Source organism: Dioscorea cayenensis, chromosome 10 (assembly GCF_009730915.1).
Source record: "Dioscorea cayenensis subsp. rotundata cultivar TDr96_F1 chromosome 10, TDr96_F1_v2_PseudoChromosome.rev07_lg8_w22 25.fasta, whole genome shotgun sequence".
Taxonomy (NCBI): domain Eukaryota; kingdom Viridiplantae; phylum Streptophyta; class Magnoliopsida; order Dioscoreales; family Dioscoreaceae; genus Dioscorea; species Dioscorea cayenensis.
The window spans coordinates 6,411,583-6,430,439 of record NC_052480.1 but is presented as its reverse complement, the minus strand read 5'-3'; the positions used below and the strand labels follow the sequence as shown (position 1 = coordinate 6,430,439).

Here is an 18,857-nt window from a genome sequence, read left to right as displayed (position 1 = left end):
TATTTATTTATTTATTTATTTATTTATTTATTCATTCATTCCATTTTTTTTATATTCCATTCCAAGTGTTTCTTGATTAAGTTTTGTTGTTGTTGTTTATCCTCTCAAAGACAAGTCTATTTCAATGATTTTGTGGACAAGTAGTGGGAACTTTGAGGCCCACCATCACTTCCACTACTCTAAATAAATAAATGTATTTTTTTTTTTATAAAAACCATAGATATTTAGAATAGTATTTTATTATTTTATTTTTTCAATAATCTTTTAAAAAGACCTACTTTTAAAGGAAAAATTTTGGATTGAGAGACAATTTTGGGGGAAAAGGTGAAGAGGGGAAAGAAGAGAAAAAGTAACGATTTATGTGCAAATAATGAAAACATACATATATTTTTTTTTAATGACACAATTTAGATTTTATGTAATAATATTTGCTTCTGATAAATAAAAAGACAAAAAATTTCATACAAACTTGTAAGACATACACCTAATTCATATATATAAATATTTGAATAACTTGTATATATTTATAAACATAACATTCTGTAACAAGATCCCATAATTTTTACCATTATTTTATAAATTTGCCTCAAAAAAGTTTAAATGTTTCATGAGCAAAGGATTGATTTCAAGGTCTCACGATGACAAACAAGCAAACATAAATGTTCAAGAAACAAGCTTATTTTTTTTTACATCTCAAAACAATGCTTGAAAGTTATGCATGAAGTTCTAAGATCAAACTCAATCTCTCCGGCATCTATTTAACCTTCTCGACGAAACCTTTAATATCAAAAGCATCAGCAGAAACTTTTGTAATAACACCCTGAAAAGAAAAAGACGAACATTGATGGTTTGGTAACAACAAATTGACAGGAGGAGATAAAAAGAGACGAACCTTTTCGGTGATTATACCAGTTATCAGATTTGCAGGTGTAACATCAAATGCCGGATTCCAGACAAAAATTCCAGGCGCAGCAACTTGCTTCCCGAGTCCACCATCTGCATTCAGCAACTCCTTCGGAGACCTTTCCTCGACAATGATGTCTTCCCCGGATGGAAGTGAAAGATCAATTGAAGTTACCGGGGCTGCAACATAAAATGGGATTTTGTGGAAAGATGCAGAAATTGCAAGGCTGTAGGTTCCGATTTTATTGGCCGTATCACCTTGAGATAAATTCAAACGAAAATTAGTATCAACATTGAAGTGATTTTAGTTAACACTGGGATTTCATATTTGATTAATACCATTTGCAGCAACACGATCAGCACCGACAATGACTGCATTAACATGTCCAGACTTCATTAATGCAGCTGCAGCAGAATCAGTTATGAGAGTTGCAGGAATCATATCATGTACCAATTCAAATGCTGTGAGTCTGGACCCCTGCAAATCAATGATTTACATCAAGTCATGGACAATAACAACGGACAAACTGACTCGTGGATATCATAGGGTAAGACAATATGAATGATAATCTAGAGAAAGTTATGTGCAAAAGTAAAGTAAAGCTGGAGGAATTCATTCTTTGTTATGGACAATAACGTAGAGAAAGTTGGTGAAGCAAAATTTAGAGGCATAAAAGACTATAAAATAAGAAAGGACAAATACTTTCCTGGTTAAATGGCCGGGTTTCAGTGCAGAAGGCCTGCGCTAATAATCCTTCAGCGTGAACAGAACGGATAACCCCAAGTGCAGTTCCATATCCAGCAGTAGCTAGACTGTAAGGGAAGCAAGAAAAAAAAATGAAATCATCCACTCAGATTTTGATATCAATTATGCTAGACAACATACACATGTGAAGAAAAAAGAACCTGCCAGTGTTGCAATGTGTTAAAATAGACAGACTTTCTGAGTCTTTAAGCTGGGATTGAAGAAATCTTGCTCCATGAAACCCAATTGCTTTGTTATCATTGACATCATCAGTTAGCATTCTTTCAGCAGCATCAATGTATGCCTGAAAGTGATTAGGAGGAAAATGTGAATAAAAATCAGGTGAAACCCAATGATGTAAATAACAAGAATAAATTTCTGCAAGAGTGCTATCTGTTTTGGAACCTTGCGTAAAATGGAGGATATAATCAGCTAGTGAGGGGGAAAATGTGAACGAAAATCAAGTGAAATCCACTGATGTAAATAACAAGAATAAGTTTCTGCAGGAATGCTATCTGTTTTGGAACATTATGCGAAATGGAGGATATAATCAGCTAGTGCATTGGCTGGCTAAATTCAGGACCAACTTCATGGTGTTTTAACAAGATGAAATTAATACAAAAGTACTTCAATGACATGGCTTGAAATTTTTTTTACAAAGCCAGGTAGATCGATTGAAATCAGTACATGGTTGTAAAGATCCAACATGTGCAGGAAGATACATCTGCTCCATTATAAATATTGATAAAACAAGAAAACTGACTTCTGGCTGCAGCGAGATTCTTTTAATTCATAATAACTAGATTAATTTTTGAGTAACCCTTCTAACATATTGCGAAACAAATGAATTAGAACACTAGCTGTACATACTGAAAATCAAGTGGAAATTTGTAAGACTTGAAATTTATGTGGACTGGCCATTAAATTGCTACTTCCTTTTTTAATTTACTTCTAGGATACTTAAATTAGATCTTTTATTTAAAAAATCTTTTCTAAGTTAAACATTCCACAGGGAGATCTTCTCCTCAGTGTCTCCCACTCAAAGCACAGTCATATTTGGGGACTGAATGAAGGTTTAGAATTAAAAAGCCAAAGTTTAACTCTTTCCATGCATTGGGAGTTTTCCTTCCTAATTTCCCACTGAAAATTGATGTCAGAAGGTCTTTCATTTGGTTTTGAACAAGCAGAAATAAAATTTAAATAACCTAAATTTTTTTAATTCATTGACAATGAAATATTCCTAAGTTAGATAACAGAACAGGTAAATGGGCTGATAGTACAACTATGGTGCTTGAAATATTCTCACCTCAAAAACCGCTTTGGGCTCATCAGTTGTCTCAGCTGCTTTTAACACAAGCTTTTGAAGCTTAGTAGCAGCATCAGAAAGATTTACGGCAGTTGGGCGGCTTACAAAAAAATCCATGTCTCAGATTAAGCAAATAAGAGAACTAACTTTGAAGATTACTTAAACTACAACTTATTCAGCAACACAACCTTGGATTTCAAATAACACAAAAAAATTAAAAAAAGAAGGAAAAAAAACACTACCTTGAAACAAGATATTCAAGCTTCTTTGTTAGAAAAGAAGCAGCATCTGTCGATGTTCCACTGAAGCCGAGGTCAAATGTTTCCACAGCTAGGGACAGTGCTGCTGCAATGGCAATTGCAGGTGCACCACGAACCACCATATCCTTTATTGCATTCCTGAAAAACAAGAAGTTCATTGATAGAAGATACCAAGAAATATATATAGAAAACACATACCAAATTGACATGTTTACAGAATGAAGATCATATGACCTGACTAAATTTGCAAATGACTTCCACACAACATATGAAAACAAGCTAGTCAATAATCAAGTTCCTTTTGCATCTAAAGATTTTTTTAAAATAGTAAACTTTCCCACAAAGATAACTTGTTTTGGGGGAAAAGGGCCTAAAAAGCATGAACATCAACTTGAATTAGCAACATTACAAATTAGAAATAATGAACAACTTCTAACTTCCCCTCTAATGTCTCTAAGATAACAAAGACCTTAACACAGTACTTGATCACTTCAATCTCAGAAAAATGACATTTTTCAGCTACAACAACCTCGCAAAATAACATCAAAACACAAGTGAGTCAACAAAACTCAAAACATTACAGAACTATTTGTAGTGTCAAACAAAACTCAAATGATATACTTTGGAGCATCATAGCTAACAATTCTCTAAGAAAACTGCCATTTAGTCTCCAATACCATCTCACACTATCCAAAGATCATAACACAATACTTGATCACTTCAAACTCATAAAAAAAAAGAAATTTTCAGCTGTAAATAACTGTGCACATTAACATCAAAACACAAGTAAATCAACAAAACTCAAAACATCACAGTAGTCAGTAGCCATTCCAAAATCACACCTCATCAAACGACATACTTTAATACAGCTTGCCAAACAATTCTCTATAAAAACACACATAAATCGAACAAGCTAGCTTCTTCAAAGGTGACTAACAATCCATCATTTAACAAAAAAAAACACAAATTTAGATAATTACCACCCATCTGTGGCACTCCTGATGTCCAAGTAGACAGTTTCCAGTGGAAGCCTTCTCTGTGCAGCATTAACACAAACATAACAACGACAACAACAAAATTAGCAATCCGATTAAATTCCAACAACTCTGAACCAATAAAAACAAGAAAAAAAACCATTTGACGAAAACCTGATCGAGAAGACGGAGAGAACCGCGTTGGTAACAGATGGATTGGAGAGAATTCGACTTCGAATTCGTGGATTCCATGGAAATCGATCGAGAGGAACAGTGAACCGCTCCGCTTGAGTAGAACGCTAGCACAAGCAAATTTTCACAAAAGTCCAACTATAATAAGATTTTAATAAAATTTAGTGGAAATTGCCAAAAAAACCCTTTAAGTTTGTAAAATTGCCAAAAACACCCCATTAGTTTTGCAATCCCCAAAATCCCTCCTTTTAAATTCATGTTTTTCAAACCCCAAACCCCTAGAACGGATGTGAGCGGAGTGAGTTTCAAATTTTTGGACGAAAATGCCCTTGCATGGGAGTCGTGGTACATGAGCCATCTCGGCGATTTGAGGAGGAAGTGGGCGGTTTTCAGTAGGGTAACCCCGAGAGACGAATTTATTGGAGCCGTTTAATTGCTTTTTTCTCAACTCACGTCTTGACTTTTCCATTTCAAGTTTGTCTCCGAAGTTGTCTCTAGCGTGAAACCTCCAGTAATCGGCATTTCATCGACTTTTTCCCTTTCCACCCGGTATCTCGGAAGGAGAAGTCCTCCACGTAACTAGTTGGCATTTTCATCGATTTGAAATCTAAGGTATTGAGTATGGTTTTATGTTAAGCTGCTACATTAAAGAAAGATTTTTTTCGGTTTTGTTTTGTGCTCCTGTTTTTGTTGGAAGATATTGAAGTCTGCGAGGGAATTTCTCACTGGGGTTTTTGTTAGTCTGCAGGGAGATTTCTCGGCTGGGGTTTTGTTTTGTTTTGCATTTTCGTATGTATACACTATCGAATTAGTTTTTTCGATTGTTATGATTTGTGTAATATTTATAATATACATTTCCCGTTTTGTTTGATATGGTTGCAGTTTTACAAATGAGGTTGACATTTAAGAAATGAGATGTTACAGTTTAACATTTGTTGTCCCTGTTTAAGTATTCTCGTCTCTGTTTAACAAAATAGGTCTCTGTTTAACATTTTATATCTATGTTTAATAACTGAGAGTTTACCGTTTAAAACCTTATATTTCCGCTTAAACTTTTGTCAATACTGCATGTTGAATGTGTTGTTATTGTCGCAGGCTTGTGATTATGGCGGTCAACCTAGTTAATGGCCGATGCTATTTGACACCGGTAGTGGAGACTTTAGCTGAATTGAAAAATAACATGACCCCTCGACACTGGGAGATTATTCGACGGACACCGTTTGCAGCGTTCACTGAGCTAGAAGCTATATACCAAGAGAGGCCCTTCTTGATTCTCTTTTTGCAAAGGTGACGATGGTCGCATCAATAAATTCGGGATCGGGGAAAGCCTCGCTGAGTTTCGAGACCTCAAGATGTGGCCCCTCGTGGCTTAGTCGCGTTGCGATGGCGACGCAGTGGTCTTTCGGAAGAAGAAAACCGGTCGCGTTCGAAAGGGCGGTATCTATCAAAGACCCTACGAGAGACAGAGAGACTCCATCAAGAGCACTCGTCTGCAACTTGTTCGACGAGAGGAGAAGAAGATAATTTCGTCAAACTCCCGATGGTGTACCTCGTGGGGACGATCCTCTTCCCAAATACATCATGCTCGGTTCCGAGCTGGATCGTTGATTACGTCGATGATCTACCGACCATGGGGAGCGTCACGCGTGGCGCGAGCGACGCACTGAAGTGGCTTATGGAGGATATTCCACAGCGGCCGCCCGAGTGCAAGATAGATCGCTACGGGAAGAAGACCAACACGAGGTACATTAAGGGTTGCTCGGTCGCGCTTAACGTGCGGTTTCTACGAGTGACCGGAGCGGGGAAGAAAGTCCGCTTCTGGCAAGATCCAAAGGATGTTGTGCTACGGTGAAAGTACTTACCGGAAGCAAGCTGACGGTAGAAACGAGCTTGTCATCGCTCGATGGAAAAAGAGGTAATAAATCATGGACGATGTTTAACATAAGTCTTTAACGTTTAAACATTTTATTTAGCGTTTAACTTTAGTATTTACCGTTTAACTCTTATTCATACTCGGTTTAAATATTTTTGTTCTCTGTTTAATTATATTCTATAACGTTTAAATATATAAACACTCGTTTAAATATAGTTTTTTTATAGTTTTAAAATGAATGATTTCATTTGAAAATTGTTTGGTTTACATATGTTAGTTTCACGAAAGTCGGTTCCGCGAATCTTTGAAGAAGAAAATATTTGTTGGGGCCAACCGACGGATGGATGCCATTGCTCCCGGGAACCACTTGCTCGAAGGCGGGATGAGAGGGCGACCTCTATCGTGCCTTGGCCGGACGCCTGTTCTCCTACTTCCGACCCCACCACGCGCACGCGATTCCTCGAGCCCGGAGAAGCCCTCCCCTACCCGGCGAGTCAACAACCCCCTACCACGACAGCGAGCGGTCCCCCGAGTGTGGCGGCCCCGACCATGGCGGCCCCTCCGGCCGTGGCAGCACCCGGTGACATTAGGCGAAAAATGTCACCGCAACCCTTATCGCGAGCATGCCGAGATATTGATGACCGAGTTTCCTCGGCTTGTTGCTCGTGTCGAGGGTGTCTGGAAGGGCGTTCACAACCCGTCGCGCCTTTCCTCGAAAAAGAACCGACACCCGGGATCGAGCGAGGCGTCGAATTTGACGACGAGGATATCATCGGAAGGTCATTCAAAGGCGGCCACATTCGAAGAGACTTGCGAAAAAGAGGAGAACAATCGCCTCTGTCTCCACCAGCGGGTGACGATGAAACAATAGCAACACCATCGACGGTCGATCTCTGTTGTTGAGAAGGACATCGTAGATGATGTGGCCGTTACTTGTTGTTGAGAAGGCCGTTGACTCTCTTCTCAATGAAATCCTCGACCCGGTGGAACCGGCTGCCGAGATTGCGGCATCAAAGATGGACACAATCAATGAAGATCAAGAACAAGTTAAGGGTGTGTCCCCAATGATCTTTGTTGTCATGGCCACGGTTGAGAAGATCGTCGAATCCGTTCTGCGTGGCCGTGGGACGTGGCCGACGATGATCGCGACCCAAGCGGGACACAATTCCACCACAACAAGAACCATGTAAGGATGTGTCGCGGTTGATCGTCGTCGCCGTCGTCCCGCATCGACGCGGACACAATCCCACAACAAGAACAACCATGTAAGGATGTGTGCGAGTTGATCTTTCGTCGCCATCGTCCCCGCATCGAAGGAAGATCGTTTGCGAAGACCCCGACCGAGCAACGAGAGAGATGATCAAGGCCAATCAAACATTGGACCAGACGGCTCGGAAAGCTTTTTATTCGAAGAAGAAGAAATGGGTTGGCTCGAGTCGTCTTTAACAAATCTGACGAGGAGTTGATGAGGATCTTCCTCAACTGCTCTATGGACGGGTAAGTGTAAAGTTTTTATGATATTGTTTAAAGGTTTTATTATAGTGTTTAACAATTACCTAATAGTGTTTAATACTTTTTATGTTATCATTTAATTTGTCTACTTAACATTTAATTATATATAATATCATGTAACAATTGATAATATCATTTAAATATTTATAATATGGTCTTATTATATCCATTATCGTTTAACCTCGAAGACTGTCGTGTGGAAGAATGACGCCATCGACTTTCACACGCGACAAATTATACTACCGCTGAGGGGAAGGAGATGGTCATCGATGATGTGATGGACGCTTTTCGTATGCATAATACAAAAGTCGCTAAGTAAAGAGCCATATCCTTACAAGAAGCGCCTCCATCACCGAGACCCGCTTACTGTTTATGTCCAGCGGGAGACGACGCACATGACACAATTATGGCTATGATCGGGGATGCTCTGCGCATAGCTGCATGAAGTTCAAATTGTCATCCTCCCGATAATCATGAATGGCCACTTCCATGTCGTCGTCCCGGACAATGATAAACAAGAATACTGAGGCATTATTCTTCATGTCCCGGGAGTCACGATAAGGGACGCGTTGGACATGGTAAGTTCTTTAATTATGTCATATTAATATCGTTTGGTATTTAAATCGCTATTCTAATCTCGACTTGCATATCTCGACAGTGGAATCTATTCGACAATTGTGTCGATATGGAGTTCAGCGAGTCGTGACAGCAAAGTACCCACTGCGTGCCGACATAGAAACCCCACGCCAAAAACAAGGAAGCGTCGATTGCGCCGTCTACGTCATGCGTTTTATCGAGCAATTACTCTGGGGTGAGAAGTTATGGCTACCGCAGACGGGACGTTCCTTACCTCGGATTCTGGTATGTTACCCGCGATACTTAAGGAGGGAGGCGCGGCGTCCATGACAAAAGGGGTCGTCACAAGCGGGTTAAATTTTGTTTTTCAAGAACATGTCCTGTATATCCCGAATGTCAATTTTATTTTTCGAATGTAAATCTGGACAAATTCAATTCATTGTTTTCGTGTTCGAAGAGCATGGCTTGTATATGTTAATGTAAATTTTGTTTGTTTTGAATTGTAAAGCAGGTTAAATTCCATTCAGTTTCTTTTCATTGTTTAATTTACGTTCTAATTGTGTACATTTCACTTTCATTATTTAAATATACTATATATCGTTTAAACATCAGTTTTAAATATTTCAAAATACGGTGTACCCGTTTAAAATAACACTGTCTCTGTTTAAATAAATGCATTCATTGTTTTTCGTTCTTTATGAAATTGAAGTCAAAATTCCTTTTGATTGCATGATTTCGAAGTACATCCCTGAAATGTTCGACACCGTCAAAACGTTGTCCAATATCCAACGACGAGCACTTTGTAATGATCGGACGAGGAAGGAAGACATCCCACACCGTCGAGTCACCATGGGGATGAATGGGAGCACTTTCGCGAGATCCGAATTCCTGCCAACACTTCAATCAAATAAAAAGATCAATATGTTAAGCAGAGAATATAATGTTTAAGTGATAATGACAATATTTAAACGTTAAATTAAATACTTAAGCATTTAACTAATAACGTAAACGACTAGTACAATATGTTAAACAATGACGGACATATTTACACAATAATGACCCCAGACAACTGGAATAATTAAAAGAAAAGGAACTTACAACGAGTAAAACCTCGTTTTCATTAGGATTCGACAATGGCACATTTTTCTCGTCTCGACGACAAGATCAACTACTGACGACATTTGAAGATGGAGTGGACGTGACACATCCGCTGGAAGTCAACATCGTTTTCTATTGGGCAAACCGTTTTATATCCATCTGGTGTGATGAACTTAACCATGACAAGAGAAACTTCGAGACCCCATCGCTCACATATCTCAGCTAACACCAACTCCCAAGAAGTCGCGAGCGTTGAACATTAGCACTCCTTCCCTCCCCGTTGAATCTAGCAATACCACAAAAACTCTCCATAATATATCGGTCGAAAAATCAAATCGTACAAAACCAAATGAAGTGAAGAACAAAAAAAGAAGACGAAGAAGAAGAAGTAGAAGATGTAAAGAACAAACAGCAGTCAGAAAGGCAAACAAAAAAGTGCACAGTTGTATGCATAGAGGTTAGACTAGACGTGATGTGATTGGGCGGTATTTTTTTCCCTCCATCCCAAGGGCAAAAAGGGAAATATATGTCACTGTCGCGAGGAGGACATATTGTCATCGTTCGAATGAATGTTCTCAACTCAACATGAGTCTCTGCGTAAAGCGTCAAGCTTTTTATGTTTAAACAGATACATATAGTGTTTAAAATAATGGTTAACTGTTTAACTAAAGTCTATATCATGTAAATAATATGTTATTGTTTAAATTGAATGCTTTCACTGACATCGCGTTGAAGATGGGTACCTCCTTGGTCACTGTTTAAACATCTTTACGTATTTTCTTAAACACCGTTGTCATTGTTTAGAGAGTAACTAGAGTATTGTTTAACTTTTTTTCTATTGTTTACACCGTTGTCATTGTTTAAAGAGTAACTTTTTCTTAAACACCGTTGTCATCTGTTTAAACATATTTACGTATTTTTCTATTGTTTACAATGAGCGTTCTTTTTGTTTCCCACATTGTTTGTTTTTTTACTAGGTCTATGTTTAAATTTCGAAGTTCACGATCAAATAAAGCTTGTTTCGTTTTATTTATAAAAGATTTACAACATTTACAACATTTACAACGTCCGCTCGGACTTTGGACACTCACGACTCGACCCTCGTACAACGAAACAAGTGTCTGTACATTCGAATGCTCACAGTGGTTGCATAACATGCGCATCAACTTGAACCCGCACAGCGTACAACATTAAAAAAAGGTTAAACAACACACATTCATGAAAAGCGACTATTAATCAATGTGTCATGGTGGGACTTAAGCGAAGATCCCCGATAGTTAAACACGGAGCGTAATAGTTGTACAGCGGCGTAATGTTCTTAAATGGTAAGAGAAAGTCTCAAGTGATAAATATCAACCCGCGTCTTAAAGGATGTTTCACGATCTCCCTCCTCTAGAGAATCCTCCGCAATCACGAAATACGTGAAAAAAATTTCTTTTCTTACCCAAGTCGAAAATGCTCGCTAATTGCTTGCCCGTCGTCCACATTGAAGAATCCTCTGCATTCGAGGCAATTATGAGAGCATTTCGACTTAGGGCGAAAAAGATAGTTTAACTGTTGCGTGATTGCGGCTAAACGATTCTCAAGATAAGGAAGAAGGTTCACGAAACATCCTTTCGAGATAGAGTGGTTGTCCATGGGAAGGAGGAGGGACGAGGAGGAGGAGGAGGATGATGAGGACGACGAGGGTGGTTGTCCATGGGGAGGGTTCTTTCCGGTTATTTATGGTGTGAATTCCACAGCGGTGACTCTTCATATCCGAGAAAAAAAGTTAAGCGCACGATGGCCGACATTGGTCGATGAGAGCGAGCGGGTGTTCGAAAAGTTATGTGACCCTGCATAAATTTTAATGCCGTCATTAATTTTTATGCACGGGATACCATAACCTTGCCACTGCCGCGTGCCACCGCCAGATTCGAGATCAAGCGAAAAAGATCACCGTTTCTGCGAGACTTTGAGAATTTACACGTTAATATGAATAGTTATACATGTAAAGATAACGTTAAAGCGGAGATGGGAAGTATTACACGGATATGACAATTATTAAACATATTAGTAAAATATTTAAAGCGTTAAACCAAGCGTAGAAAGTCTTTCAAAAGGTTGAACATGATGTGATTTGGGCTTTTCCTTTCCCACCATTTTCGGGGCCAAAAAATGGGATTTCACAACATGGACCCATTTGAAGTGAGCGGTAGGGGGTAAAAGGGAAGTTAAACACTAACTGAAAGAGTGTCAGGGGTGTGCAAAAAGTAGGAGGGGGTTTTTGGGAAGTTTTGAAAATTACGAGGGGTGAACAGTAATTTTCCCTAAAATTTATGATATGACCCCTTCCTTTTCATAATTTGGAAATATGTTATGCACACCCTTGTTAAATAAGAATTTATAAATAACTTTTTATTAAATTATTTACAAATATTTAAAGAAATAAAATATTTTGGAAGCTTAGTTTATTTATTTATTTGTTTGTTTAATATAATAAGCAAATTATTGACTCATTTTGGAAGCTTAGTTTATTTATTTATTTATTTGTGCTCAACAGTTGAATGCAATGCTTTAAAATTAAATTTGAGTTGCTATTTATATTTAATAGTGTAAGAAATATATCTTTATGATTATTTATAAAGCACTATTTGACTCATTTTAATTATACCTCATGTATTTCAGTGGTTGTTGGATGTATCAACTGAAATAAATAAATTCATATATTATAAAAATTAAAATGATTAAATTCTGATAAAAATTTTAATAGACAGTAATGATTTTACTCCAAATAATTTTTTTTTTCTGAAAGAGTACTTTGAATAACTTATATAGGAATAATGATTTCTTTCATAAAAATTAGTTGGTATATTAATTAACATTTAGGTTATAACATAATTATATATAATGAGCTAAATAAAGATCTCAACATTCCAATGAACTTTCATTGCGAAATTAAGCACATGAATAATGGGCCATAACAAAATAAGAAAACATTTTTGAGCGATAAATTTAATTAATATGATCTTGCTAAGTGTTACATGCATCATTCTCTTCATTTTCGATATCATCTTCATCTTCATCTTTTTCATCTTCATCTTCCATTTTTTGAAGAGCTCTCTTCATTAACATATCCATATATCGATCATATGCATTTTTTTTAATCTCCAAATGCAACTCCACCTGCCCATAGGAAAAATATAAACATATTCAAATGAATTTTACATGTTTTTAAGCAATGCATAATTGGTAGAAACATTAATTATATTTTTTGTTCCATATTCATTGAAAAAAAAAATCTAGTAATTTTGACAGGAAAATGTCAACGAGGTAAGTTTTTCAATGAGATATATTTTCATGAAAATATTTTTCACAATAATATTTCTTATTAACAATTGCTTTTAAATAAAAAAGAAAAAAAAAATGATCACCTTCGCTTGAAGATCTTCTTCTTCTTCACATTCAGAGCTCAAATCATCATCGGAGTATTCATAAGATGATTCATCCTCCATTTTTTGTTTTTGAACAATATATGGATGTTTCAATGATGATATTTATAAGCCAAAAATTTAATATTTTAAGAAAGATTTAATCTGAATGAAAGAGAAGGTATATATAAAAGCCAGGCATAAAAAGCTTAATTAAGGTTTTTGTCCTAATTAATTAAGACTAATCCCTAATCAGATGGTTCCTTTCATTTTCTTGCTCTAAACCGGCAATCGCCTGCATGGGAAGTTATTAGTAATACTTCCATATCAAGTTCTTTATCAACTACCAGAATTTAATTCAAATTTGAACTTGCTTAATTTTTTTTATTTAAGATGAAATTGACAAGTCAAAGAATAAGAATGTACGGAGGTGCACTAATTTTAATAGTTTATCGGCCTTTTAAAGCACGCCATAAGTGATTTGAAAACCCTTTTGTCATACAATCTTAAAGAGAAAAAATACACTACCTCCCACAGGAGACTGACATAGACCCAGTAAATAGTACCTGGGGCTCAGAGTAGTGTGTAACATTTCCACGGGCCTCAAGTGACGATGGCTAACACCTTCGCTAGTAGTTGGACCTAATAAAAAATTTATAAGATTTTTAATCAGTTTCTAATCGAGAAGAGAAAGTTACCATGTGAGCGGAGTACTGCTATAATACCACTACATTGTTGCTATGGTATTCAGGACAGGAATTTGACAATGTCTCTTGTGCACACACCAATTCATAATAATTTAACTGGGCCAACCAGTGGTTGTTACTTGCTCAAACATAATCATTAATTCAAAATTTTAGCTTCGATAATTTGATTAAATATTAACATAATGTTTTGATTTAAGTTCCCCTAATTATAGCTCTTCATTGTTTATTTGATCTGTGGAGAAAATTGAACCATTACAATTAATAAATATACTCTAAAAAAAATTATTTGGTAGTACATCTTACGACATGTTCGATTAAGGGTGGTAGGATAACCAGGGTTTTCATATTTATTTATTTAGTTATTTGTTTATTTTATATATTATAAAATTCATGGCTCCATTCAAACAACTCATACATTAAACAGAAACATTTAGATTTATGCTTGGATTGATTGAAAATGAAAACCAAGTAGAGAATATAGAAAGAATGTATTCTTTCACCATATTATTATTTCTTTTATTTCATTCAAACAAAAAATAAGAAAATAGTTTTGAATCTTGTTGTAATTTTCTTTTATTTTCCGTTTATTTCTATCAATAAAAACAGACATGGTGGTCTAAAGGTTTGAAAATTTGATTATATGTTGTATGTTGTTATAGGTGCAAAGTTTTATGTTATAGGTGCTAAGTTTTATGAAAACAGAAGACTTTGTCCTGAAACAGTCAAGCAATCAGCATGCTTATTCAAAAGTTTCTTTACAGCTATAAAGACTCCTTTACAGTTGTACAACAGAGTTATATAATTGTACAAACTTATTGTAAAAATGTGTATTGAATCAAATGAACATTTTGCAGCTTTCTCTCATAAAATTTCTTTGCTGTTTCTATGATCAGCTTCATCAGATTTCAGATTAGCACAAAAATCAACTTGGTATCAGAGAGTGTTTGTTGATTTTCAGGTTTCATTCTTATTCCCATCAATTACTCGGTTTTTCTTTTTCTTTGTTCTCCTTGCGGTTTTTCTTGAGTTCTAATGGCTGGAACAAGCCAAGAAATGACTGCAAGGTCTAGTGGATCGATCATGGATCCCTCTAGCCCTCTTTACTTGAATCCTTCCGATAATCCCGGGCAATCGTTCTTGTTTCTAAGTGCTTTGATGGAACTCGATTTGGACCATGGAGGCGTGCCATGGTGATTGCCTTTATCGGCTAAAAGAATAAAATTAGGTTTTTGTAGATGGATCATGTGCAAAACCTAATTCAGACTCAGGCGAGCTCCAGCATTGGATTCGATGCAATAATATGGTCATATCCTGGCTGCTAAATTCCTTGGCAAAAGAGATATCCGAAAGTGTGCTTTATTCGAATACTGCCTCAGAAATATGGAAAGAACTGGAGGAGAGGTATGGACAATCAAATGGTGCTCAGTTGTATGAAATTGAGAAGGAATTATCTCAAGTTTCTCAAGGAGCGAATAGTATAGCTACTTACTATACTAAGATCAAGAAACTATGGGATAGGATTCAGTCTTTGAGATCCTTACCATCTTGTTCTTGTGGAAAATCTCAGGATTGGCAGAAGTTTGAGGAAGAACAGAGGCTAATACAGTTCTTAATGGGGTTGAATGAACAATATAGTTCTGTTCGTGGGAATTTTCTGATGATGAAGCCATTGCCTTCAGTGACCCAAGTTTACTCACTACTAATTCAAGAAGAGAAACAAAGAGAGATCTACTCAGCCTCTCAATTATCCATTGAATCAGCCTCTATGGAAGTTGGGAATTCTTATAATGCGCAACGGGGAATTATCTTTCAAAAAGGAAAACAAGATGCAAGAAGGACTAATATGTTTTGTGACTACTGCAAGAAACCTGGACATGTGAGAGATAAGTGTTTCAAACTGCATGGATATCCTACTAATTACAAGAATGTAAGGGAGAAGAAAATTGTAGCTCAAGTACAAACAGAGGTTTCAAGTCCTAATCCATCAAGCCAAATCTCTGAAGTCACACACATTCCTGAGCTAACCAAGGCGCAGTATACCACATTGCTGCATTTGCTAAATCAGAAAATGGAGATAGGACCATCTACTGGAGTCTCAAATATTTCTGCTGAAACTTCTACTGGAGCCTCCATCAATTTTGCGGGTATGATTACTGAAATCTCTTCTAATTCATGCTCTCTCAGTAATACTTGTTTGCAACCTCTTCCTATACACACAACTTGGATATTAGACACAGGAGCAACTGACCACATTTGTCACGACATTAAATTCTTCCTCAGTCACAATTCTTTACAAAAACCTTTCCATATAACCTTACCCAATGGAAATACAGTAGAAGTCAATCAAATTGGGACTGTGAAAATTGGAGCCAATCTATTGTTGAAAGATGTTCTGTTTGTACCTAGTTTTCATTACAACCTTGTTTCCATTGGAAAACTTACCAAACAAATGAATTGCAAAGTATACTTCACACATGATCATTGTTTCCTGCAGGGCCCTTCCGTGAAGATGCTACGTGCAATTGGTAGACTTCACAAAGGACTCTATCTACTGCAAGAGAATGTGTTTTGTCCTCTTCTCCCGGTTCAAAATGAAACTTTGTTCTCCTTGTCTCTCAATTCCGGTCCAGTGTCATAGGAGTTGTAATTTAGTCTCTGTAATGACATGGCATAATAGACTTGGTCATTTGCCTTTGTATAAATTGCAAACAATTGTCTCTTGTTAATTGCAATGATGAAACTTCTTTCTGCTCATTGTGTACTATTTGCCCCTCAAGCTAGAACAACATAAAAAGGCCTTTTCCTCAAAGTCATATACACACAAGTTCAATATTTGAACTAATTCACATAGACACATGGGGACCTTACCATACTTCTACACATCAAGGGTACAAATATTTCTTAACTATAGTAGATGACTATAGCAGGGCAACATGGACACATCTTTTGAGCTCAAAGAGTAATGCCTTAACAATTTTGAAAGCCTTCATACAAATGACTGAGACACAATTTGGTTTGAAGGTTAAAACAATAAGATCAGACAATGCATTAGAATTAGGTTCTAGCCTAGAAGCTAAAACTTACTTTGCAGACAAAGGAATTTTACACCAAACAACTTGTGTTTACACCCCACAACAGAATGGAGTTGTAGAGAGAAAGCACAAGCATTTATTAGAGACCTCTCGAGCACTCTTGTTTCAATCAAAATTACCTATGAGATATTGGGGTGAATGTGTTCTAACAAAGAACTTACCTCATAAAATGTATTTCCTTCAAAAAAATCATAGGTAATAAAAACTCCTTATGAAATTCTATTTGGTGCTAAAACCTAATTACTCACATCTAAAAGGTGTTTGGTTGCCTCTGCTATATGTCACCTGTAGGTAAGAATTTAGATAAATTGCAACCTAGAGCTGTCCCCTGTGTGTTTGTAGGCTACCCTTTTGGTAAGAAAGGGTACTTGCTTCTTGATCTCAAAAGTCATGAAATACATGTTTCTAGGAATGTTGTATTCCATGAAGATATATTTCCTTTTGATAAGTCTACTTATTCAGATGACATTGTCCTTCCGGGCTTTCCTCTTCGAAACCTTCATTCCACGTGATTCCATTACTCATTCTCAAAATGAAATTCCACAAAACTCATCAGCTGTCCCTATTCCTGAGTTAGTTCCTATGATTAGGAGGAGTTCAAGGCCACATTCTCAACCTTCTTACTTGCAGGATTACATTTGTTCAAATGTGGCAGGATGCAAAGATAACATTTCTGCAAATTCATTTTTCCCACATTGTCCTCACACCTTAACAAATGCTTGTCCTACTCAAAACCATCTTTGTTTTAATATCCTGTCCACCAAAAGCCAAAGGTTGCTCACAACTATTACTGAGGCATATGAGCCAACATCATACAAAGAAGCAGTAATTATTCCTGCATGGAAAGAAGCAATGCAAAGGAATTCAGGCTTTTAGAAGCAAATAAAACTTGGGAGATAGTGAAATTACCTCCGTGAAAAGAAGCCAATAAGTCGCAAAATGGGTGTACAAAAATCAAACATAAAAGTCGATGGCACAATAGAAAAGGTTTAAAGCCAGGTTAGTGGTAAAGGGGTTTACACAAAAACAAGGCATTGATTTCACTGAAACTTTTTCACCAGTTGTAAAGATTACAACGATGAGATGTCCGATTAGAGAGAGCAATCAAAAAGAGGCTGGCCACTTTCTCAACTAGATGTGAATAATGCTTTTTTACATGGAGATTTAAATGAAGAAATTTATATGAAGATACCAGAGGGACTACATGTTACAGATTCACAAGTTGTTTGCAAAGTCGAACAAATCCTTATATGGTCTGAAACAAGCTTCAAGGCAATGGTACTCTAAACTTTCAAATGCCTTAAGATCAAGGGGATATGAAAATTCCAAGAATGACTACTCTTTATTCTATAAAAAGGACAGTAGAACTCGGTAGTATTTCTAGCAGTTTATGTTGATGATGTCCTTGTAACGGGAACGATACACAAGTGAAATAGATTCATCGAAGAATTTTTTTGAATGCTCAATTTAAGATTAAAGATCTAGGTGAGCTTCATTATTTTTTCTGGGAATAGAAGCAATCAAGGAGCCCTCGGTGGAATGATCTTGACTCAAAAGAAAATATGCTTTTGGATCTTATCAAGGAGTTCAAATGTGAGTTGCAAAACTACTTTTTCTTAGCCCTTTACCAGCGTGGAGTAAAATTGAGTGCAAATGAAGGAAAACTCATTAATGATCCAAGTGTATACAGACGTTTGGTTGGAAAACTAAACTATTTGTCTCACACTAGACTTGATATAGCATATGCAAAGGTCAATATTTAAGCCAATTTATGTCATCTCCAAGGCAACCCCATATGGAAGCAGCTTTGCATACACTAAGGTACATCAATCATAACCCAACTCAGGGACTCTTGATGAATTCTAAACCAGATTTCAATCCCGATCGCATATTGTGACTACGATTGGGCTTCATGCCCCAACACTAGACACTCTCGAGTGGTTTCTACATCTCACTTGGGAAAGATCCCTTTATCTTGGAAGTCTAAAAAAACAGATCAAGTGGCACTTTCTTCAGCTAGAGGTCGAATATCGCCTCCTTGAGAAGAATATGTGCGTAAATAGCATGGTTGACAAGGTTACTTAATGAATTAAGCGTGATCAATGTCATCCCGATTGTAGTGAAATGTGATAATCAAGCTCGCAATACATATAGCCAAGAATCCAGCTTTTTCATGAGAGAACCAAAACATATTAAGCTTGATTGTCAT

General features: G+C 36.9%; 1 protein-coding gene across 1 annotated transcript; it reads right to left on the bottom strand.

Annotated features, from left to right (window-relative positions):
- Positions 1-556: 556 nt before the first annotated feature.
- On the bottom strand, positions 557-4,502 carry LOC120269971 (methylthioribose-1-phosphate isomerase). Its single transcript, XM_039276963.1, has 9 exons — positions 4,363-4,502; positions 4,195-4,250; positions 3,197-3,352; positions 2,955-3,054; positions 1,810-1,952; positions 1,611-1,716; positions 1,243-1,381; positions 893-1,161; positions 557-820 (listed from the first exon to the last, which is right to left on the bottom strand). Exons 1-9 carry the CDS (start codon positions 4,438-4,440, stop codon positions 755-757), a joined length of 1,113 nt encoding a protein of 370 aa, XP_039132897.1. The 5' UTR covers positions 4,441-4,502; the 3' UTR covers positions 557-754.
- Positions 4,503-18,857: the final 14,355 nt, after the last annotated feature.

What these genes read in the sequence shown, in the direction of transcription:
- LOC120269971 (XM_039276963.1), bottom strand. Translation starts at nt 4,440, where the DNA reads ATGGAATCCACGAATTCGAAGTCGAATTCTCTCCAATCCATCTGTTAC. An exon ending in AGGAGTGCCACAGATGGGTG is followed by an intron (nt 3,353 to 4,194) that starts GTAATTATCTAA and finishes CTTGTTTTTCAG; the next exon opens with GAATGCAATAAAGGATATGG. An exon ending in AAACCCGGCCATTTAACCAG is followed by an intron (nt 1,382 to 1,610) that starts GAAAGTATTTGT and finishes ATTGATTTGCAG; the next exon opens with GGGTCCAGACTCACAGCATT.